General features: G+C 39.1%; 1 protein-coding gene across 1 annotated transcript; it reads left to right on the forward strand.

The window, feature by feature from the left end:
• The first annotated feature begins 442 nt into the window (after positions 1-442).
• On the forward strand, positions 443-23,141 carry LOC122553422 (alpha-1-antitrypsin-like protein GS55-MS). Its single transcript, XM_043697165.1, has 5 exons — positions 443-526; positions 741-1,401; positions 17,901-18,171; positions 19,802-19,949; positions 22,725-23,141. Exons 2-5 carry the CDS (start codon positions 747-749, stop codon positions 22,911-22,913), a joined length of 1,263 nt encoding a protein of 420 aa, XP_043553100.1. The 5' UTR covers positions 443-526; positions 741-746; the 3' UTR covers positions 22,914-23,141.
• The last annotated feature ends 2,793 nt before the right edge of the window (positions 23,142-25,934 follow it).

A 25,934-nucleotide genomic window follows, 5' to 3' on the forward strand; every position in this document is an offset into this window, starting at 1 on the left:
CACAATTCAAAAGGCTGCCAAGTTAGTGAAATTATGTTTTTCAATAAATTTGTGATATTAATGAGCGTGTATGTGCATCAAGAAAGAAGGCAGCTGAAAAATAGAGTTATGTGTGGAATTAATTGCAAATGAAATGCTGCGTATTTATTGAGATGTATAAGATTGAGTTTAATATTAAATAAGTATTAAACTAAGACATCGTACAGTCATAAATTAACCAAAATTTACCAAACAATAGCAGTTTGTGTGAAGAGACTGGGAGGTGATAACGTAAGGACTGACAGCTCCTGTATTGATTGAAAAATGTAAGAGACAAAATGAATGTCACAACTATTTTGTCATATATGACAAAGCTTATACAAGCTACACAGATTATATTTGCAATGCAGACGCCATTTATAGAAATGTTGACCATCAGACCAAAGGTCAGTTTACTGATTAATGCATAACAGATCTGTTTACAATTTCTGTGGTATAAATTAGCATTATACACCAAGGACCATGTAGAAGGGAGAAGAAAATCACGGTAAGTACAGCTTGCTTCACTTTAGGTAAAAGGAACTTAAACTACAATCAGACATCAAGTAAGAAACTGTTTAATAAATGATTATGTCTTAGAAGCTAAGTTGACAATATTTAGAAGTCTTTAGAACTCATTAAGCTTACTAAGCGTAAAAAGCAACCTCATCAAGGTTGCACTTTCAAAGCACTGCAAAACAAGTTTGTTCTTTCCTTTGCAGGTTAAGATGAGGAAGCTGATTCCTGTAGCTTTGTTGCTCACTGTGCTCTACAGTGGAAGAGCGATTTCTAGTGGAAAAATGACTGCAATGAAGGCTACAATTCAACAAGCGCATTCTGGTTCAAGAACTAAAAACAATCTGTCTGCACTCAAACTTTCAGCTGCAAATACAGATTTTGCCTTGCGTCTCTACAGACAGATTGCCTCACAGCCAAGCTCAACTTCCAAGAATATTTTCTTCTCTCCTATAAGCATCTCCTCCAGCCTGGCCATGTTGTCACTGGGTGCAAAACATAACACTCTGAATCAGCTACTGCGTGTTCTTGGGTACTCCAATATGTCAAAGAATGATGCAGCCGAGGTGCATGCAACATTCAGATACCTCCTGCAGGAGTTAACCAGTGAAAACAGTGAGCTGCATATGATGATGGGGAGCTCTCTCCACATCCAGCAGGGACTAAGTCTTCAAAAGAAATTCCTTGACGATACAAGGCAATTTTATAAGGCAGAGACAGTCAGTACTGATTTCAGAGTGTTAGACAAAGCAAAAAGAAAGATCAACGCTTATGTGAGAAAACAAACAAATGGCAAAATCCAAGAATTCATTAAAACGCTTAATCGGAACACTGTAATGGTACTTATTAATTATATCTTGTTCAAAGGTAAGAAGTTTCTTTAATGCTATATCATGTTTACATATTTGTAAATAGAAGTGTCGCTTTCTGATTTCAGGAAGGAACATACCTTTAATTTGTTTTGAACTTGTCTTTACTGGGTTGAAGTATTCTCATTGTTCTAGACATTGAAGACTACTAGTGCAGTGAATTAATGAAGTAAGTTGTATTGGTAAGGAATTAGTCTTTGGTCTAGTTAAACTAGTCAAACCTGAGAACAATATTTTTTTTTCCATCCAAGCTATCTTATGAACTTTAGTGCAACAACTTATGGTTAATAAATTAACTTAGATTAGTTAATGACTGACAGGTTTGATATTTTTTGATCAATTATATCTATAAAATAGTTGAGATATGTGGATGGATGTGTAAGCTAGAATTTTTAAAAATTGTTTTATATTAAAATCTGCTTTCAAGATTTTCAGTGTTTATGACAAGCCACTTATTTAGAAAAAAAGAACTTGATTCCAAACAATGACCTCAGATCAGAAAGTTATATTTTTGCTCTAGCCAATTCCAAAGGAGCCCAATTGGAAAGAGGAAGTCGCTGTGTTGGGTAAGCAATGGGACCAGGCATCTTGACGGAAGGACTACAGACCAACCAACTGGGGAGGGGAGTGGTTGGAAGTTGAGGTTTCTGTGGATAAAAAGGGAATGCTGCTCACCTTCAAGGTTAGTTCATAAAGATCAATGGAGGAAACATATCTACTTTAGAAAGAAAATCAGCCTTGGCTTTGAAATTTGGTCAAGTTTCTAAATAAATCATTTGGCAAAAAGTGAAAGTTTATTTTGGCAGCTAGAAGTGCCAAGGTGGAACAAAGTTATTATTCAGCTGAATACAACAAGAAGGGCCAGGTTTTACAGTACTAACCCTCCCCCCACCCCCAACACTACTGACATGTTTCAAGATGGAGCTCATGGGTAGAAGGAGGGGCTCATATTGCAGCGAGTGACCACTTGACAGTCTTATTTAATCTCCATCTCTATTTTATCCCAGCTGGGGGCAGTCATGTGAAGGGAGTGGTCCAGCAGATTTTATTCCACAGGTGGATGACAGATAAGATAGTGGGAACCTCCTTTTGGAATCCTCTCTGTCCATTTAAGGCACACCACAAAGTGCTCCTCTTCTCATCCCCTCCATTTCCCCATGACCATACCTCCGTTCCCTAAATCCTCAAATTTAGCCAATCGTTGGAGTCTGCCAACCTGATTCCACAGTTTCCCCAGATTTACCTTAAGTCCAGGCTCTGTAACTTCCTCTTCTTTGGAGACCAACAGCCAAATTCCTAGCAATGGCCACTAGCACCTGTATCTGGTGCTGCCAGAACTACAGAGCTGGCAGCCAATCAGATTGGCAAGTTACTGTCTAAGGCAGGGCTTCCTTCCCAGATGCAAGGTTCAAGTCTCACCCTGAGCTAGTTAACACTGTCTGTCCCGTGCATAAAATGGCTATTGATAATTAGCTCCCAAATAACTTGGCTTCAGGGCATATAGCTCCCCATGAAATCCACACTAGCACTGTGATGTAGATTGCTTTAAGTGTCTGTATATTTGCTCACCCAACAATTCTATAGCAAATTATTTTGTCGATTTACATCCAACTACATCTTATGAAAGAGTTCTTTTCAGCAGATAGGTAAAACACAAAGGTGTATATGTGAAGGGACCATGATATCCAATTCTTATAACACTGTTCAATCCTAAGTTAAACTTAAGTACAACTACTTATTGGCTTCCAAAAGCAAATTCCTAGTTTTGATGGGTGCAGATTCATCTGCTGGCAAGATTGGTGTCAAAACCTCATAAGAATATTCAAGTCAAACGACATTTTTATCAACGACATCCTCATTTAAAAATATCAAACTTTTGTAATTACTTTTCATTTCACATTTTATTAACCGATGCATGTTATATCAGAACTTCATTCCTACTATCTTTAAAATTATCGAAGGTGTAGATCTCCAGGTGAAATTCTAGTGTTTGGATATTATTGCTCATAATTTGCAATGTGAGTTAACTTAGTTTTTAGAATTTCTACAGCACAAATCTGTGTGTCATTCAGCGGCGCAACTTCACATAAAAAGTCAGAGAATGAAGCTTTTGGGAAGTGAAATTCTTGTTCACTTCAAAATACTGGTGAAATAAAACATTTTCAATCTTAAATGTTGAGAGCTGGAAAGAGAAACATGTTTCCAGAGCATTTCTTATCTTGGAGTTCTGAGGACACATGCAAGAATACCAAATTTCAAATGATCACAGCAATTTATGAATAGTTCTGATTGACATGACAACACTAATTAGTCAAGACTTTGCCTCAGAGAATAGAGAAATATGTTCACATCCAAGCTCCTCAATAATTTAAACAAGGTGCAAGGCTTGATCATGTTCCTTTTGTTAATGGAAGGGGTGCATGTCTATGAATGTGTGAATGATCCAAGTTATGAGCTTGATCAATTATCTGAAATTAGTCGCCACTTTATCCATTGGCATTATTCAGCAGATGTTGCCCAATTGTAGCATCATTTTTAACAGGAGATTTATGTTTGGATTTTGCAGACTGTCTGAGTACAGTCTGTACCCTACCAATTACAAATAACTAAAGGAACATTGTGTTTAATTTGTCAGCTAAATATGGAAAAATAAGGCTTCTGTTATTGGCATCATATCAGATCAGAAATTTGTACATGAGGTTGCTCAATTGTCTTGTTGGCAAAATGTCATTTTAGACTGATGGCACCATCCTTTTAGTGGAAAATCACACTCACGTAGCAACTGCATAATAACAGTGAGAAGTGGCTTGCTTATCTTGTATTTTGAAGGCATCTTGCCTCTCCAGGGTAATTTTAGGAAGACCAGAAACTTTTCAAGTCTGAAAGTCTTCGCCCATGAGTTTGCAAAATACACTATGAGTAATGATCTGATTAAGATAGCTAATATCCTGTAGGATAGGTTCAATGCATTCTCTTTCGGTATCAGACTTGCAAGGTGATCAAATAATTAGGACCCAAAGGATGAGTGGAAGTAAGTAACAGAGAGGCACATTGAGTGAATTTGGGAGCAGGATGAAGCATATTGGAGTGTGAATGGGAAGCTATACTTGTGGCTGCAAAACCAAAAATCATTACATCATCTAAATATCTGAAATATGCTTGGGATAAGACTTTAGCACATGCTTCACCAAATATATGTGTTCACATGGAAACTATCAAAAATATCAGTAAGGCTGGAACTTGAGGAAATTTCAATACACCATCAATTTGGCATCCATCATTGATACGGAACTTGACTGCATAAGTTTCTGATGAAGGGCTTTTGCCTGAAACATCGATTTTGCTGCTCCTCGGATGCTGCCTGAACTGCTGTGCTTTTCCAGCACCATTCTAATCTAGACTCTGGTTTCCAGCATCTGCAGTCATTGTTTTTACCTGCATAAATTAAATGAAAACAAATGCAATTTATCTGCATTTCCATAAAAAAAAATGGTTCTGGTGCAAATGTCAATGGTCTCCTGCAGATATACATGCCTGAATAAGCTCACAAACTGACCAAAAACATTGACAAGACATTGCTATCAATATGTAGCTTGCATTTAGTCATGGAGTCATAGAGATGTACAGCATGGAAACAAACCCTTCGGTCCAACTCGTCCATGCCGAACAGATATCATAAACTAATCTAGTTCCATTTTCCAGCACTTGACTCATATCCCTCTAAACCCTTTGAAATCATATACCCATCCAGATGCCTTTTAAATGTTGTAATTGTACCAGCCTCCACCACTTCCTCTGGCTGCTCATTTCATACACGCACCACCTTCTGCGTGAAAAAGTTGTCCCTTAGTTCCCTTTTAAATCTTTCCCCTCTCACCCTTAAACCTGTGCCCTCTAGCTCTGAACTCCCTCACCCCAGGGAAAAGACCTTGTCAATTTATCCTATCCATGCCCCTCATGATTTTATAAACCTCTATAAGGTCATCCCTCAGCCTCCAACGCCCCAGGGAAACCGCCTCAGCCTATTCAGCCTCTCGCTGTAGCTCAAATGCTCCAAACCTGGCAACATCCTTGTAAATCTTTTCTGAACCATTTCAAGTTTCACAGCATCCTCCCGATAAAAGGGACAACAGAATTGCACACATATTCCAAAAGTTACCTAATCAATGTCCTGTACAGCCACAACATGATTTCCCAACTCCTATAGTCAATGCTCTGATCAATAAGGAAAGCATATCAAACACTACCTTCACTATCCTATCTACCTGCAATTCCACTTTCAAGGAACTATGAACCTGCACTCCAAGGTTCCCAGCTCCTTACCATTAAATGAATCAGTCCTGCTCTGATTTGCCTTTCCAAAATGCAGCACCTCACATTTATCTAAAGTAAACTCCATCAGCCACTCCTCAGCCCATTGGCCCATCTGATCAAGATCCCAATGTACACTGAGATAACCCTCTTCGCTGTCCAGTACACCTCCAGTTTTGGTGGTGTCTGCAAACTTAGTAACTACACCTCCAATGTTCACAACCACATCATTTATATAAATGATGAAAAGCAGTGGACTCAGCACCGATTGTTGTGGCACACCACTGGTCACAGGCCTCCAGTCTGAAAGGCAACCGTCCACCACTACCCTCTATCTTCTACCTTTGAGCCAATTCTCTGTCCAACTGGCTAGTACTCCATGTGATCTAACCTTGCTAACCAGTCTACCATGAGAAACCTTGTTGAATGCCTTACTGAAGTCCATATAGATCATATCCACCGTTCTGGCCTCATTAATCCTCTTTGCTACTTCAAAAATCATTAGTGAAACATGATTTCCCATGCACAAAGCCATGTTGACGATCCCTTATCTATTCATGCTTTTCCAAATGCATGTAAATCCTGACCCTCAGGATTCCTTCCAACAACTTGCCCACCACTGATATCTGGCTCACTGGTCTATTCCTTACCACCTTTTCCTGGCTTTTCCGTACCACCTTGCTTAAATAGTGGCACCACATTATCCAATCTCTAGTCTTCCCGCACCACACCTGTGACTACCAATGATCAAAATATCTCAGCAAGGGGCTCAGCAATCACTTTCCAAGGTCCCACAGGGTTGTAGGTCAGGTCTTGGAGATTGTTTCACCTTCATGCATTTTAAGACATCCAGCACCACCTCCTCTGTAATTATGGATATTTTTGAAGATGTCATCATTTATTTCCCCACATTCTATGTCTTCCAAGTGCTTTTCCATAGTAAACACTGATGAAAAATACTCGTTTAGTATCTTCCCCATCTCCTGTGATTCCACACATATGCTGCCTTGTTGATCTTTGAGGGACCCTATTCTCTCTCGTTACCCTCTTGTCCTTAATGTATTTGTAGAGTCCCTTTGGATTCTACTTAACCCTATTTGTCAAAACAATTGCATGTCCCCTTTTTGCCATCCTGATTTCCCTCCTAAGTATACTCCTACTGCCTTTATATTCTTCTAAGGATTCACTTGATTTCTGCAGTGTATACGTGACGTATGCTTCCTTCTTTTTCTTAACCAAAACCTTAATTTCTCTTGTCACCTAGCATTCCCTACACCTTCATGAAAGTGAAGGAATCTTTCACTGTGTATATGGGAAACTCATAAAGAACAGGCTTGGTAATTCACTTGACCTTTAAACCAATTCATGTTTTGCAGGGTCATTGATAAAATAACATGCAGTGAAACATCACTTTTCTTTGATTCACCTTCCAACTTACCTTTCCAGTTTTGTTCTCCTGAATTGTTCTTAAAGAGATGGTGTTAGGAAACGAGTTCCAAGATTTGTATCTTGTAACAGTGAAGGAACAGTATTATAGTTCCAGGTCAGGATGATGTGCACCTAGGAGTGAAATTTGCATATGGTGGTGTTCCCATGCACTTGCTGACCTAGTCGTTTGAGTTGTAGAGGTCATATTTTTGAAAATGCATTTGAAGGGGGCTTCATGAATTGCTGCACTACAACATGTAGATAGCATCATTTTGTGTCAGTGGTGGACGGAGGGAGTGTTTGATGTGGTGGATGGAGAATCAGATGGTGTCGAGGTTTTGAATGTTGTTGAAGCTGCATTCCCCCAGAGATCCCATCAAACTCTTGACTTGAGCCTCATCGATAATGGACAGTTTTTGGTTTCTCAAGCAAATTATTTGGTGCAGTTCTTGTACCCACAGTAATTATAAACTTGGTCCAGTTAAATTTCTGAACAATGGTAACTCCCAGGATATGGATATTGGGAATTCTGTTGTAACAATGCTGTTCAGTGTCAAAGGGAGATGGCTAGATTCTCTTTTGTTAAAGATAACCATTTCCTGTTATCATTTCAAACAGTCTGAGGTCATATACAGCACAGATGACAGGAGAGCAAAGCACTTTTCATTCTGTCTCAAAAAGACCCTGCCTTCATCCCTCCAGCATCAATACAAATTTTCTACTTCACTCACTAGTCATTTTGTTGCCCTTCTGTGTATGATCCTAATAGTAATGCTCTTTAATGATTAAATTTGGAATAGTTAATGCTGATTACTCATATTTATTAATAGAGTTGCTACTGGCCACATTAATTTCATTTCTAGAGAACAGTAAAGCAGGCCTTTCATCTCACCAGTTTGAGCTGGATTCCAGCCAAGGTCCCACTGGTAAAAGGATGTTGCAATCCATTGTTTCTTTTTCTACTTCTTCTGTTTCTTTTATTTATCTCCTTCTGTAGATTTTGCAATTATATTTTTTTTCATAGTAAATACTGATGACAACTAAATAGAATTGAATGATATAATAATTGAGGAACTGTTCACAATGCTGGGGATGTTGAAACTTGGCAAGTATCCAGGATACTTTGTCAAAAAGATGTCTTCACTCTTGCCCATGGTAATGCTGACAGAAGGACTTCATACTGCTAGTTTCTCAGATTTCTTCAATTAGCATTACATAAACTGAAAACATAAGGATACTTGACTTAAATTATAGATCACGTCAATAAAGCACAAGCATTTAATTTGGAGTGAATTCACTCCATTCAGAAGCAAAAGAGGCATAATAATACTGTTCTTTTGACCCCAACTCAACACTGATCTCAGCTGAATGACAGTTAACACATTTCACTTCAACTTCTTCATTGCTTTCTCCATGGCACCATGTCAGCCAATCAGAATTGACGCCAACCAATCAGCACCTTTGTCTCCTGTAGAATAATTTGTTATGATCATTTGAAGTTGGCACAAATTTGTCCTGATTAGTGCAAGGCTCATTCGCTCAACCTTTTACAATTTATGCGGTGACTTGGAACCTATAGATGTTCAATTAGTGCTCTTGTCGTGCAGTGGTAGTGTCCTTACCTCTGAACCTAGGTTCAAGTCCCACCTACTCAAGTGGTCTGTAATAATATGTCTGAACAGGTTGATTAGAAAATATCTAGAAATTATTTGGGTGAAGGTATGGTTGCTAAACTTGTTATCACACAAAGGTAGGTTAAAATGTAAAATGTAAATTGAGGCGGCAAATGGATATTGTTTATAATTAGTGAGTACGCAAAGAGATGTCAAATGGAGGGATATGTGAATTATCCATTTGACAGGAATAATAAAAAAGAAACGTTATCTAAATAATGAGTTATTGCAGAGTTCTGAGAAGCAGAGGGTATCGGGTGACCTAGTGCCTGAATTGAAAAAAGTTAGCACGGGCAGTTGCCAGATTGTGAACAGGATGCCTTCTGGAGTTTGTTTGCAGGTTGATCAGTAAATATTCAGAGCACAATGCAGGGCAATGGAAAGCAATGTACATAAGTGCAGAAAACGTTCATATATAAGATCTTTAAAATTACAGCCATGTATATGATCACATTCATAAATTTGACATTTAATCTGAGACTCCCTATATACATGCTCAGAAAGTAATTAGGAAAGCCAATGGAATTTTATTGTTTATTCGGAGGAGTATTTAATTCAAAAATAGAGTGGTTATGCTTCAGTTGTACAGAGCCTTGCTGAGACCACATCTGGAGTATTGTACATAGTGCTGGTAACCCTTTGTAAGGAAAGATGTCAATATGTCAGTAGCAGTTCATACAACCGGCTGGAAATGGCCAGCTGTTTAAAGGGGAAAGACTGAATAGGCTAGGCTTGTATTCGCTGGAATTAAGAAGTGACTTGGTTGAAATATATGAGATCCTAAGGGAGCTTGATAAGGTTCAATATGGAAAGGATATTCCCTCTTGTGGGAGAAACTGCTAAGAGGATTAATCATTGGGGAAAAAAAGGGGGTCATTTGTTTATGACAGATGAATTTTTTTTTCTCCTTAAGCAAATAAATCTTTGGAATTCTTTTCTTCAAAAGATAGTGGAGGTCTTCGAATATTCTTAAGGCATAGGTGAATAGATTCTTTCTAAGCAAGTGGGTGAAAGGTTATCAGGGTAGGTGAGATTATAGATTTGAGGTGACAATCAAAAGTTAAAAAATCACACAACACTAGGTTATAGTCCAACAGGTTTAATTGGAAGCACTAGCTTTCGGAGCGCCTGATGAAGGAGTGGTGCTCTGAAAGCTAGTGCTTCCAATTAGACCTGTTGGAGTATAACTTGGTGTTGTGTGATTTTTAACTTTGTACACCCCAGTCCAACACCGGCATCTCCAAATCAGAGGTGATAATCAGATCAACTACGACCTTATTAAAATACAGAACTGGCTTGAAAGAAGCCAAATGACCTGCTCCTGCTCATCACTTGGATGATAATACATTCTCATAATATTTATCTCTTTTTAACAATGCTGACTCTAGCTGGCTCTTATACTGGTAATGTGTGAACCAAACCATTTCAGTTTGGAGAAATGTATTTGTGCTGTTCATATACCGCTGGCCTTCTGTACTTGTGTGACCTCTAGCTCTGCTGTATTCAGTATGTGAATGTACCTACTAGAAAAGGTGCAAAACTTGACCAACTCTTGGGAAATAAGGCAGGGCGGGTGACTGAGGTGTCAATGGGGGAACACTTTGGGACCACTGACCATGATTCCATTAGTTTTAAAAAAGTGATGGAAAAGGATAGACTGGATCTAAAAGTTGAAGTCTAAATTAGAGGATGGCTAATTTTGACGTTATTACGCACATGTTCGCAGGTAAAGGGACGGCTAGAAAATTGGAAGCCTTCAGAAATGAGATAACGAGTGTCCAGAGACAACGGTAGGGTGAAAGGAAAGGATGGCAGGTGTAGGGAATGCTGGATGTCTAGAAAGATCGAGGGTTTGGTTCAGAAAAAGAAGGAAGCATATGTCAGGTACAGACGGGAGAGATCAAGTGAATCCTTAGAAGAGTATAAAGGCAGTAGGAGTATACTTAAGAGGGAAATCAGGAGGACAAAAAGGAGTCATGGGATAGTTTTGGCAAATAGGGTTAAAGAGAATCCAAAGGGTTCTTACAAATACATTAAGAACAAAAGGGTAACTAGGGAGAGAATAGGGCCCCTCAAAGATCAGCAAAGCAGCCTTTGTGTAGATAAATCCCCAGGACCTGATCAGGTGTACCCTAGAATTCTATGGGAAGCTAGGGAAGTGATTGCTGGGCCCCTTGCTGAAATATTTCTATCATCGATAGTCACAGATGGGGTGCCAGAAGACTGGAAGTTGACTAATGTGATGCTTCTATTTAAGAAAGGTGGTAAGGTCAAGCCAAGGAACTATAGACCGGTGAGCTTAAAGTCGGTGATGGGCAAGTTGTTGGAGGGAATCCTGAGGGACAGGATTTACATATATTTGGAAAGGCAAGGACTGCTTAGGGAGAGTCAGCGTGGCTTTGTGTGTGGGAAATTATGTCTCATGAACTTGATTGAGTTTTTTGAAGAAGTAACAAAGAGGATTGATGAGGCAGAACGGTGGATGGGATCTATGTGGACGTCAGGAAGGCATTCAACAAGGTTCCCCAGGGAGACTGTTAGGAAGGTTAGATCTCATGGAATACAGGGAGAACTGGCCATTTGGATATACAACTGGCTTCAAGGAAGAAGACAGAGGATGGTGGTAGAGGTTGCTTTTCAGACTAGAGGCCTGTGACCAGTGGAATGGCACAACAATCAGTGCTGGGTCCTCTACTTTTCATCATTTATGTAAATGATTTGGTTGTGAACATAGGAGGTATGGTTAATAAGTTTGCAAATGACACCAAAATTGACGCTGTAGTGGACAGCAAAGAAAGTTAACTCAGATTACAATGGGATCTTGATCAGATGGGCAAATGGGCTGAGGAGTAGCAGATGGAGTTTAATTTAGATAAATGCGAGGTACTGCATTTGGAAAAGCAAATCAGAGCAGGACCTACACACTTGATGGTAAGGTCCTCAGGAGTGTTGCTGAACAAAGAGACCTTGGAGTGCAGGTTCATAACTCCTTGAATGTAGAGTCACAGGTAAATAGGATAGTGATCAAGGTGTTTGGTATGCTTTCCTTTATTGGTCAGAGTACTGAGTGTAGGAGTTTGGAGGTCACATTGTGGCTGTACAAGATATTGTTTAGGCCATTTTTGAAATTTGCGTGCAATTTTAGTCCCCTTCCTATTGGAAGGATGTTGTGAAACTTGAAAGGGTTCAGAAAATATTTACAAGGATGTTGTCAGGGTGTAATAGGCAGAGGCTGAATAGGCTGGGGCTGTTTTCCCTGGAGCGTCGGAGGCTGAGTGGTGACCTTATAGAGGTTTATAAAATCATGAGGGGCATGGATAGGGTAAATAGACAAAATCTTTTCCCTGGGGTGGGGGAATCCAGAACTAGAGGACATAGTTTTAGGGTGAGAGGGGAAAGATACAAAAGAGGCCAAAGGAGCAACATTTTCACACAGAGGGTGGTATGCGTATGGAATGCGCTGCCAGAGGAAGTGGTGGAGGCTGGTACAATTGCAACATTTCAAAGGCTTCTGGATGGATATATGAATTGGAAGCGTTTAGAGGGATATGGGCCAAGTGCTGGCAAATAGGACTAAATTAGGTTGGGATATCTGGTCAGCATGGATGGGTTGGACCAAAAGGTCTATTTCCATGCTATACAGCTTTGTGACTCTATGACTCTATGGCATCACATTTGGCAGTACATTGCAAGTAAAAAGGCTGAGTTAACTTTTCCACGACTACCCTGGGTATAATGTCCTTAGAGAAATAGCTTCTGGTAATCAAGGTATCATATCAAGATATGTACTGATGTCCTGCATTTACTTTTTTGACAGTGGTCCTACACAATCACCTAATACAAGTCGTTCTGCTATAGCACTTGTTTTGTTAACACAAATTTGCTATTGTGATTAACAAATTGAGGGCGCTGTTTCTATAGCACAAATTTTTGAAGAGTGTATTGGTTATAATGCGATTCTGGCCCCATTAGTTAAATGGTGCTGCTATTGTGTGATTTTCTTATAATGTGGGATTGCATGAGAACGGAACTATTGCATTATAGCAGAACTGACTGCAGCTGACCAGTGGTGCTTTAAAAGCCAGTATGGGAATGAAAGGTGCTGGCATAATTAGATGTTGTACATTTCATTTAGTAGAATTGCACATCTTTATGAAGTCTTAGTCATGTAAAAAAAGCTGTTCATTACTATCTGTATTTTCCACATTCCTATGTGTCCTGCCATAGGAATTTCCTGTGCTACACGCAATATTTCCCTACGATATCTGGGTGCTAGCACTACTTGATGAATAACTATACATTCTTCATCTGCAGGCCTGTGAAGATGTCTCCACTTCCTCATCACAATTCAGTTTCCAGTATAATACTGCGCCAGAACTCTTTTAGCCTCAGCTTCCATGTGATCTGACTATGCCAATTTATTTAACTTTGGATCTGCTTCCTAAAATTCAAATATCAAAGACTTACCAAACACTTCTTTTGAATTATCCTCTTTCTTTAATAGAGTTTTGTCTACCCTGACTTGTCTTGGTATTATTGAGATCTCTGATGATGGACTTTATTTAACCACTGCTCTGGTCTCTGCAAACAAAGGAAAAATACAAATAACCTACTCTTGTCTCTTTAGCCTCACTTGGACTTTCCATGATTAGAGGTGAAGTTATAACTTTCACTCCTGTCTAACCATTCCTCAGGAGTAAATGTCCTCCACCCATGAGTAATCTCTGAACTACCCCAGCTACCAGTAGTCTTGATAGTGAGCCATATTCTAACTGGACTTTGCCCAATGGAAGCATGACATAATCTCCACCTATCCTGTTTACCAATATTTTGACTTTCATTGAGCACCCTGGATGGAAAGTAAATCTTTCTGCAGGAAAAGAATTTGAGTGGCCCTTGAATCCCTTCATATAGTTAAACATTTGGCTATACTGTTTTGAAAAAAAAGGATTATCTTCCATTTAGACAAAGTGCCTTCAAATCTCTCAAATATCCTCTATTCTTATATTGCACTCACAGCAGTGTTTACTCCCAGTTGCTTACTTGTAGTTACAGCTTCAATTTTGTCCGGATCATTTTTCTTTTGAGTTTCTTTTTCAGACTCATTCTTAACTTGCCTCTGTTTCCTTCACAAATTCCAGCATCCTGAATGAATATATTGAAATTTGTTTCAATGGAGACAATTTGACTTCCCATTTTCAGCTCCAGAGCTCTCCTTTCTGATCTGAAGAGTATAATCTGGGCTATTACCAGCTATCTATTCTTTAGACCTTTGCTATTTGACTTTGTTTCACTCTCCCACTTTCTATTCCTTTTGAATTTCTGAGGGTGACAAATAAAAGGTTTAGTTTTTTTGTATAGTTCATAATTGTCAGCCAGTACTGTTGCCTGTCTAGCAGCTACAACCTCTTAGGTCCTCAACAAGGGCACTTAAGGATCGCATACAGTGCTTGTATCCACCTGTCAAATTTGCTTTGCTTAACTCTTTCAAGTTCCATGTAAGTTTGCCCTACTGTTCAAAATTTGTAACTTAGGCACTAACTCATATGCAGACAATACAGTTTTTAACTTAAATGCATCATAATCCCTTGAATCTCCTCTGACACCAAAGCATAAATTTCCTATGCTTTACCTGCCAGCTTACTCTATATGTGCAATGTCAGGGTTCCTTTTTGCTAATTCATTTGTCTTGCTATTTTCTGAAAGAATACCTCTGAATCATTTTTCTTAAATTTTGGCACAGTCTGGTCAAATCTAAAAATTCCCTACTGGACTTCAAATTATAACTCATATTCTCTTTACCAAAGTCTATATTAGCATCCAATGTCACTTTGTTTACATACATCATTTGAAGCTGATAAACATTATTTTTCTCTTTTTCTCTCTTTCTTGTCTCCCTTCACTTTCCCTTTGCAATTCTAGTTTTACTTTTCTCATTTCCACTTTCTGACTTTATAAATCTGCTCCTTTTTATCTTTTTCTGTCCTTTAGAATAGTATCTCCTGCTTCTTTAATTCAAGTTGTTTTAAATATAAATGAATCATACCTAACTCTGATGTTTCAATTCCTAGAATACCTTGTCTCCTGTATTTCTATTAAACACAACTGCTGTGCTAGTACTTTGAATGTCTTTGCTTTCTTAGATTTATCAAGCAAAGCCATTGCCAAATTATTTGGCAATTCAATTTACCTGGTTTGCGTAGTTTCACTTAAGACTGTCAGTAACAACTCTGCCACCTGCAGGAAATTCTTTGCAATTTTCAGTGCCATTTCTTATTTGCAGTACACAACCTGATGTTTTCTTTATCTTCATCACTTCCTAATACTGTAACCAAATTCTCGTTGCTGTTTCAATGTAATCTAACTATAATCCCCAATCTTTGTTACAACCCTCTTGAGAAATTTTGCTGATTCTCAAGCCCCACTACTCAGTGTACAGCTTACAGAAACTGATGGAAGAAACGGTCTGAGATGAAGTTTGAGGTAGGCTGCTTCACTCTCATAGAGATTGATTACATGGTCACTGTCAACTGTTGTTCTGACCATAGGGAGGTTGACCAGCTGACGTCAATGACTTCACTATCATAAGGTTATCGCCCGACAGGTTTATTTGAAACCACAAAGCTTTTGGAGTGCTGCAAAAGCTTGTGATTTCAAATAAACCTGTTGGACTCTAACCTGCTGTTGTGTGACTTCTGACTTTGTCCACTCCAGTCCAACACCAGCACCCCCACATACTGACTTCAATGAAACATTATAATGTTTGAAAGTCATTATGGCATTCTTGATATTGTACTGAGTGACAATGGCCCTCAATTCAGAAAGGATTGGGAAATTCAACACCACATATCATCTCCACAGTATCCCTAGTCAAATGGAAAGGTTGAGGCAGCAGTAAAGATCACCAAAGGAATTCTAAAGAAATCATGAAAATCCAAATGTATACAAGGTAATCCTTGAGCAGAGAAACACGCCTACTCAAGACATGGAAAGTAATGCAGACCAAATATTAATGTCATGCCTGTCCTAATCTACTTTTCCAATAGTGTAAAAACTATTGAGGTCAGGATTAAAATAGGTGTGATTGACAAAGTCAAGGAGGAATGACAAAATTCACATTGATAAAACCTTACAATATTGCTAGCAAATGTTAAATATTATAAACAAATGTCAGCCTATGTGGCAACAAAAAATTGGCACTTCGATTGTATGTGATGAACATGAGCAAACAACTATATCAACGAAACCACAGACACCTCCTTCACTACAGGCAGTGGATCGGAAAGCTACAATGTCATGACCTGCACAGAGTACAGACCATCAGACCCAGAAGTCCTCTGTTCCCCAGCAATAGGCATGGATTGACAATAATAGTTACAGTGGCAACAGCACTTGACTTGGAAGCAATACTCCCTCTAGAAGGAATCACACCAGGAAAGATCAAATATATGAGAAACAGCCAACAACAATGAATATCTGTACCATTAGAGACCTGCATAATTTATGTATGCCATACATGTGCAGTTATTGGCAAAAGTGGAACGGGCAAGAGTTAACATAAATGATAGGAGGATGCAATTGTATAATTAGCTCACTGCTGGCTTGTCATCATGTGACCTCTGCCTCTATTGGAGTCACTTATCTTTATAATCTGGCAGAGCTATTAAACATACATTACATGAAACAGTTTGTTTTATTTTAGCTGTGCAATTGTTGTGTACAGGCTTGTAACCCTTACAAATCAGAGGGCCTATTATATATATATGTTGTGAGGTAATGGAATTCCCTGCAGGAAGGTGCCAAAGAGTGAAGGGATGACATGTCTAAATTGCAATTTGTAGTTGCTCATATTTGCAGAATATTATAATGTGGGATCTGTCTTCCTGAACAAATTATAGCAATAAAGATGAGAGAGTAATTAATCCCAAACCTACTCTGAGATCTTGATCTTATAAAAGAGCTTCAGAATGACAGGAAGGCATTGGAAGTCAAAAAAATCTAACCTAGTTTTGACATGAAATATATAATTTAGTAAAGAATGACTATCATAAAAATTCAGTGATATTATGCATTGAGTAATAGTAATTTGATAGGTTTTACGACCACAAAAGCTGTTGAATTCTCGAACTCAGCCTTATCATCAGAACATAACATCTTTGGTGGAGGCTAATTGCTTCCTCACAGAAGGAAGGTAAAATTTCTCAAATGGGCATATTCAGTTCAGCTAAATAGTCCTTTTGTAAGCCTGAAAGAAGGAATCCCCCCATCCCACACCAATCCCACGCACATTCAAATTCAAATAAGGTGATCTGTGAGAAGAAAGAAAAGGTGTAATTTTGTTATAATACCTACATTGGTGGAAATAGTATAAAAGCAAATGTTTTACCATGTGATTTTTGTGAATTTTTTTAGAATTTTGTTTCATCCCTTCAAGATTAATATAGGAAATCAGTACCAGCAACTCTTATTGATAGACCTTTCGTGTTGCAAAACATCTCAAGATGCAAGATTTGATACTGAGCCACTTAAGCAATACCAGGACATGTGACAAAAAACTTAGCCAAAGGGATAGACTTTTAAGAGTAACTTGCAATTTGTAGTTGCTCAGATTTGCAGAATATTATAATGTGTGATCTGTCCCTACCACTGGATTGGTAAGTGCAGGTTCAATTCCCACCTGCTCTAGATGTGTGTATTGGCATCTCTGAACAAGTCGATTAAGAGGAAAAAATTGAGAGACTTGAGGCTATGTGTGAGCTTACAGCCTCAATAGCAAGCATTCAAGTTATTCAAACAAGAGCTGTGCATGACACTAAAATAAATGGAATTCAGGTTGGAGGAGATTTTATTGAAAGGGAGTATCAAGGCAATAGAAGGATTTGAAAACAATTTTTGTTAATGTTTATGAATTGAGAAAAAACACACTTATATTCATGTGAGTAAACTAAGCCTCTTATTGTCTTTAATATAATATAAAACCAGAAAATGCTGGAGAAATTCAATAGTTCTGGCAGTTTACATGGAGAGAGAAACATTTTGAGTCCAATGTACAATATCTCTCATTATCACTGTTTGGTTCTTTTAGGTAAATGGGTGAAACCTTTTGATCCTCAGAAAACCTATGAAGATGACTTTCATGTCGATGATACAACAACAGTTAAAGTTCAAATGATGAAGAGGAAAGGAAGATATTATATGAATTATGATGAAGAACTTCGTAGTTCTGTGATTTTGATTCCATATAGAGGAAATGCTTCTCTTGTGCTTATACTACCAGAGCGAGGAAAATTGGCAGAAGTGGAACAAAACTTGACAATTACCAATTTTCAAAATTTAATAACATCATCACGGATTGGGTAAGTTTGCTGCATCAATGAAATATAATTATTTTCCACCGACACAGAGGTGGTGTGTTACAATCAGTGACAAGGCAGCGAAAGATCCATGGTTTTGCGGTAACTTCACTTTTATATTGCATGGTCTTATTGCCCCAATATCTATTGCTTTTGTGAAAGAGGTGCCAGAAGGGTCAAATTTAAGAGAAATCAGTGTGACAGATTGATCCAAATGTCCTCAGGTTGCTGTTTCTCTGAAGCATGGATTTGAATCCTACTTCTGATATACTGATCCTTTGCAAAGTCCTAGCAGTATATGGGGATGCAGTGATATAGTGGTGATGTTACTTGATTAGTAATAGCAAGCAGAGATATAGTGATGATGTTATAGTGATGATCTGGAAGGCCTGAGTTCAAATCTGAGCGGAATAAGTAGGGGATTTAAATTTACGCTGAGATGGTTTAATAAGACGGCTCGGTCAATGGACACAAACCATTTATAGGAAAACTTTTCAGAGGAATTCATTCCTATGTTGCCCCCACAAACTACCCATAAGTTGCTTTTCCAACGGGGGCATTGGATAGCAATTAGGAACGGGACAACTGGTGGCTCTATGAGCTCAGAGAATCTCAGGAATCTATAAAGAATCTCTCCTTGTCGAAATAGATTTCGATTTAACAGGAAAAAGTTCTAAACTTGGTAGTTCAGCTCAAAAGCATGATTTTAAATTTATTCTGAAGTCAGTTGTATTTTTTAAGTAAAATTATTCAAGGTTAAACATGACTTCTTTACATTTCTTTCATTTTAAAAATTGTTTTTGATTTCTACTTAGATTCAGAAATCGATATGGAACAAATGGGCTGGCATGGTGGCTCAGTGGTTATCACTGCTGACCCACAGTCCCAGGGACCTGGGTTTGATTCCACTCTCAGGCAACTATCTATGTGGAGTTTGTTCATTCTCCCCGTGTCTGTGTGGGTTTCCTTCCCATATGCAAAGATGGGTAGGTTAGGTGGATTGGCCATGGTTAATGCAGGGCTACAGGGCAGGGGTTGGAGTTGGGTGGGATACTGTTCAGAGGGTCACTGAGGATTCAATGGGCCAAATGGCCTGTTTCCACACTGTAGAGATTCTAAACAAATATTGTTTTTACTCATCTAGTGTATTACTTCAAACAAGATGCAAAGAAATATTTACTGGAGTGGGTGCACTGAATAATTTGGTGCATCTACGCAAATGAAGAAAATTTTGATGAGATTTTAAAATGGAACATGAGATCCAAAAAGCACCACAACTACATTGTAGCTAAAACCTGTATGAGCAGTGCCAATAACCAAGTATCTCTTTAATCAGTCAAACTGAAGAAGCATTAATAAGCAACACAGAGTCTGAACTGAGAAATGCCATCAGCTAGGATAATGACCATTCAGGAAAATACCAGGAAAATATCCAGTCGAGCTATGTATAAGAAAAGATCACCATCACCTTGTAAAATAGCATAGAGTTGGTGAATGGAAACCGAGAATATATCATTTATATTATATATGTTGGAGGTCAAAATTAAGAAATGAAAATAACAAATTAAAATAAAATGTAAGCTGAATGTACAAGTTTAGAGAAAATGAGTGTATTCTTTCTGATACCAAATAGGTCTGTGGATCTACGCCTCCCAAAGTTGTCTTTAAGGTTGACGTACCAACTCAAGCAACTGCTGATTACAATGGGTCTTGTAGACATCTTCACTAATAATGCAAATCTCTCCAAAATCACTAAATCTGGACCAGTACATGTATCGAAGGTAAAACATTTAACTGACATACACATAATACTCAAACTTTAATCAACTAATAAAAGGTTGTGGAACTGGTTGTCTGAATGTTCAAGTATCAAAATTTGAATAATCATCAGAAGACATAACTATTCCTTTAAGATTTTCCTGTGATTTTTCTCTTACATGTCATCTTTCTGGAGTTCTGCCTCTGTGAAATGTTTCACTTTATGCTACCTAAAGGCAAATTAAATGGCAGAGGTTCTGGTGTCAAGAGACCATTGCTTTGTTTCTATCTACAAGTAATCAGAGTTCACCTGCACAGCGCAGCATAACAATTTCCATGTCTCATTGACCTGTGTAAAACCAGAACGAGCCTTAAAACCAGAGATAGTCCATGGTCAGAAAAGTTGCAACTGTGACAAATGCAAACATTATCAGATGATTCTACATTACAGACAATACTCCAGAATCCATAAGTTAACAATGAATAAGCGCCAGATATCCAAGCAAAAGTCATTCACAATTAATACTTCTGATACAAAGAGGAAAAAGACCATCAATTCCATCCAGATTGTCCCAGAAGTTACAATTCCTGGCGCATCTGTATAAATACATTCTCTACCCCAATGAAAACCATGTGATCTTGTGGGAAATATGAACAATATCTAAATATCTTAACCATAGAACCATACAGAAGTTACAGCACAGCAAAAGGCCTTTCAGCCTATTATGTTTGCACTGGCTGAATAAATTAGGTGCCCATCCTAATCCCATTTTCTAACACCTGGTCCATAGACTTGCAGGTGTCTGTCCTCCGAGGGCTTGTCCAGGTCCCTTTTCAATGAGTTGAGGGTCTCCATATGAATCACCAAACTGGGCAGTGAATTCGACCCTTTGGATGAAACAGATTAATGGTAAAATGACCTGAAAACATTTTCTGAGGTCATGAGAAAAATGAAGGAACTGATAGAGCAGCTGTCTGACACAACCAGTGGAGTGATGCTGGGTTAAAATGGCTAGTCTTTGTGCTACACAGTTCTATAGTTCTGGTGTTTGAGTGGAACTGCAGCAGCACATAAATTACTTGTTGGGAAACCAAATTAAACACTTGGTCCCTTAAATACAATAATTGGTAAAGGTTCAAGTATAGCTCCAGAATAATAACACGCAGATTGTGCTACTTTAAATACATTGTTTAATATTGTATCATAAACAGTGTGATTTGACTGTTAAAGTAGCAGAAGAAATTTGTAGCAATTTCAATGCCAGGGTGAGATATGTGAGGGCACAGTAGTTTAGAGATACCAAACTTTGGTTTTCAAAACATACATTGTAAATGTTAGGGAATCCTGAGAGAAAAAAGAACTTTCACAGTTTTGACATTCTGGGAAATAATATTGAAGAATTTTGTCAAAGCTGTTTTTCCTCTATCACTGTAACTTCACAGTTTAGCTCAAAGCTTGATTCAATAATTCCCACATTAGAGTAGGAAATCTTCAAGGAAATTTATCCATAAAAAGCTATAGAAGGAGATTTTGGTTTAAGACATAGCTCAACATAAATTTATGGAAGGTGAGTGTATAGAATAACACATACCTACAGCTTAGAATAAAGTAAGTTTCAAAGCAGTGCTGCTCTATTAAAATCAATAAAGCTGAAGTAATAGTAATCACAACAAAGAGAGAGTTTGATGGCTACAGCGAAGGAATGATCGCTGAATCTTGAAGAGACTTGGTGTTGAGATTTTACCATGTCCAGCATCATAATGCACTAGAGAAAGCATCCTATCTGGATGCATCACAGCATGGTATGGCAACTTCTCTTTCCAAGATGGCGAGAAACTAAGGGGTTGTGAACACAACCCAGACTATCACATTAACCGGCCTCCTATCCATTAATTTCATCTATGCTTCCCCCTGTACCAGCAAAGCAACCAAACATAATCAAAGACCCCTCCCACCCGATTGATATTCTCTTCCACCCTTTCCATTGGAGAGAATATATGAAAGTTTGAATATACAGATTCAAGAACGCCCTCTTCCCCACAGTTATCAGACCTTTTAATTGGCCTCTTGTGTTAATGTTGATCTCTCTCTGCACCTTCTCAGCATCTCTAATACTGTATCCTGCATTTTGTTCTGTTACCCTGATGCTCTTGTATAGTACAATCTGCCTGGAAAGCATGTGGTGGCACAGTGGCTCAGTGATTAGCACTGCTACCTCACAGCACCAGGGCCCTGGGTTTGATTCCAGCCTTGGGTGACTGTCTGCATGGAGTTTGCACATTCTCCCCGTATCTGTGCGGTTTTCTCCAGGTGCTCCAGTTTCCTCTTACAGTTCAAACATGTGTAGGTTAGGTGAATTAGCCAAGTTAAATTGCTCATAGTATTCTGGGATGTGTAGGCTAGGCGCATTAGTCAGAGTAAATGTAAGGTAGGGGAATGGGTTTGTATAGGTTGCTCTTTGGAGGGTCAGTGTGGATGTGTTTGGCTGAATGACCTGTTTCCACACTATAGAAATGTCATAATTCATGTAAAACAACATTTTACACTGTGCATCAGTTTACATGACAGTAATAAATCAAATATAATTATTATGTCAGTGAAACAGGAGCAGTTCCTTACCTGGGCATCTGCCTTTGACTGGCCGAGCCACTACCATCCCACAGTAACAGGAACAGGCTTTTATCCTGATGCCATTTTGTCACTCCTGTTACCTCCCAGGCCTTCTCTAAAGGCTAATAAAATTCCAGCCATTGATCAGATTTTATTAATCAAATTTCATATTTCCCTGTTTTTCTAGGTGATTCATGAAGCAGTTCTGGATGTTGATGAAAGAGGAACTGAAGCCACAGCAGTTACAGGAGTTGGTTTGATGCCGATGTCAAAGCCTCCTCAACTTAAATTTAATAGACCCTTCTTACTATTAATTGCTGAACACAGCAGCAAGAGTGTCCTGTTTGCAGGGAGAGTGATGAATCCCACTGATTAATACTGATGCAAACTCCACACATCCACAAAATAGTCTAGGATCAATAAATTGAAAGTGATGAGGTTACTTGTAACAGCTGTTAACATTTAAATAGCAGAAGATTTAGTCAAATGTAGCACTCTATATCTTCTTCAAGGACCGCAATTTCCCCCCCGACGTGGTCGACGGTGCCCTCCACCACATCTCCTCCACTTCCCGCTCCTCCGCCCTTTAGCCCCGCCCCTCCAACCGCCACCAGGACAGAACCCCACTGGTCCTCACCTACCACCCCACCAATCTCCATGTACAGCGCATCATCCGCCGTCACTTCCGCCACCCCCAAACAGACCCCAGCACCAAGGATATATTTCCCTCCCCTCCCCTACCAGCTTTCCGTAGAGACCACTCCCTCCGCGACTCCCTCGTCAGATCCACACCCCCCACCGACCCAACCACCACTCCCGGCACCTTCCCTTGCAACCGCAGGAGGTGCAACACTTGCGCCCACACCTCCCCCCTCACTCCTCTCCAAGGCCCAAAAGGAAACTCCCATATCCGCCACAGATTCACCTGCACCTCCACCCACATCATCTACTGCATCCGCTGCAGCCGGTGTGGCCTCCTCTATATTGGGGAGACAGGCCGCCTACTTGCGGAGCGATTCAGGGAGCCTTCCTGACCTGTAGTCTTCTTCTTGACCTCTCCGCCTCCGTCCTACTCCGACCTATCACCCTCACCTTGACCTCTTTCCACCTATCACATTTCCAACTCCCCTCCTCCAAGTCCCTCCTCCCTACCTTTTATCTTCTCCTGCTGAACACTCTCTGCTCATTCCTGAAGAAGGGCCTGTGCCCGAAACGTCGAATCTCCTGTTCCCTGGATGCTGCCTGACCTGCTGTGCTGTTCCAGCAATAAAGTTTCAACTTTGATCTCCAGCATCTGCAGACCTCACTTTCTACTCTATAATGAAAACCCAGTGTATCAAATGTAGACTTATGATATATCATGCTTTATATGAGGCCTAGTTTTAGTATCTTAAATCTAATTTACATTAAAGTAGATGATGCATTTGAACTTTCAGGGTGTGATTTTTGTTTAAAAGTGCTCATGAAGTTGCATCGGTAAATTTATTTTATTTGATGACTTAAAAGGACCAGAAGAGCCGATTGCTACTTTCCATTGGATTTTTTTTCTTGTATTACGCTTTTACACAGCCAAACAATTTTATGAGGCTACACTGACAGAGTCAAGCTAATTGGAGTTGAATATTTAGGTCCAATCTACACAGATCCAGGTCTCAGTATGATCAAAATCCCATTGGCATTTGGCTGTGCCTGTTGGAGAAGATAAAACAGGGGATTTGTTTGTGTCAAATAGACAAAGACAGCTTATTGTATCTGCTGCGTCACTGCAATTTATTATTATTCATGAAATCTATAGGATATATATAACAGCAACTCACCAAATTTGCCTGTGCAGCTTCTCCCAATTCTGTAATTTCCACCACCAAGAATGTCAAAATTAGCATTAACAGGGCAACACCATCCACTTTGGACCAAATTGCCCTTCCAAACATAAATCATCCTCACTTGGATATCTATTGCCATTGCTGCATAAATGTACTGGATTAGTGCACCTAACATCATTATAGAATAATGGAGCAATACAAAAGAAGTTCATTGTGCCCACATCTGCTCTTTCCCCAAAAACCTGCAAAATGTTCCCCCATTATCTAAATGCTTATCTAAATTCCTTCTAAAATTTATATTGGATCTTCTTCCTCTGTACTGTTAAGCAGTGCAAATAAATTTGTCAAGTACCCATACCATTAAAAAAATTACAATGTGCTTCATAGGAACATTATGAAATATGACATGCCAGTGAGCCACAGAAAGAGATACAGTATTAGTTCAGATATCAAAATCTTGGTCAAAGGAGCAGGTTTTAAGGAATGTCACAAAGATGAAATTGTGGCAGTGAGGCAGAGAGGTGAAGGAATAAAATTCCAGAGGATAGGCTTTCACCAACTAAAGGCACAGCCACCAATGGGGGAGCAAATTATCAGTGATGCTGAAATGCAGGGCACCATTTTTCTTTTTTCTCCAGCCGCTTCATAAGATTTTTTTAAAGGACTTCCATTTAGACCATAAGACCAAAGATATAGGAATAGAATTAGACCATTTGATCCATTGAGTCTGGCCCATCATTCAATTATGGCTCATATGTTTTTCAACACTAATCTCTTGCCTTCTCACAGTAATCCTTGATCTCCTTACTAATCAAGAACCCCTATCTATCTCTGTCTTAAATACACTCAATGACTTGCCCTCCACAGCCTTCCGTGACAATGGGTTCACAGAGTCACCACCTTCTGGCTGAAGAAACTCCTCCTCATCTCATGTCTAAAGATCATTTCTTCACTGAGGTTATATCCTTGGTCTTAGTCTCTCCTTATTTTTGATTTTCAGGAGCTACCTTTTGGGTTTTGGGGCCTCCTTTTCATGCTTATTAACTCATTATAAGTGATGCAGTCATGTAGTAGCACTGTCTTCAGTATTTGTGTTGACATATGCATTCTTTCAAATGCATTCATTCATGGAACATGGGCATTGATGGCTAAGGTAGCATTTATTACCCTCCCTAATTTCCCCTGAGAAGGTGATAATGAGTTGACTTCTTGAACTGCAGCCATCAATCTGATGCCGGTACACAAACAGTGCTGTCAGGGAAGGAGTTCCAGGATATTGAGCCAGCGATAATGAAGTAATAGTGATATAATTCTGGCACAGGATAGTGTGTACATTGGAGGGCAACTTGCCAGTAGTGGACTCAGACAGAAGCAGATTCAGAAGAATACATCACTATCCTCAACAGTTACTATCCTCCTAATAAACTTAAAGCCACAACACACAAGGAAAACATTACTTTTGGACACCAGAGTATTTAAATTGACATAAGAGAATGGGCAAAATTTCTACAAGTTTATTTTTAATTACTGACATACAAAGAAATCCACAGCCTGAAGAGATCACAGCTCGTGCA

Source organism: Chiloscyllium plagiosum, chromosome 10 (assembly GCF_004010195.1).
Source record: "Chiloscyllium plagiosum isolate BGI_BamShark_2017 chromosome 10, ASM401019v2, whole genome shotgun sequence".
NCBI lineage: Eukaryota > Metazoa > Chordata > Chondrichthyes > Orectolobiformes > Hemiscylliidae > Chiloscyllium > Chiloscyllium plagiosum.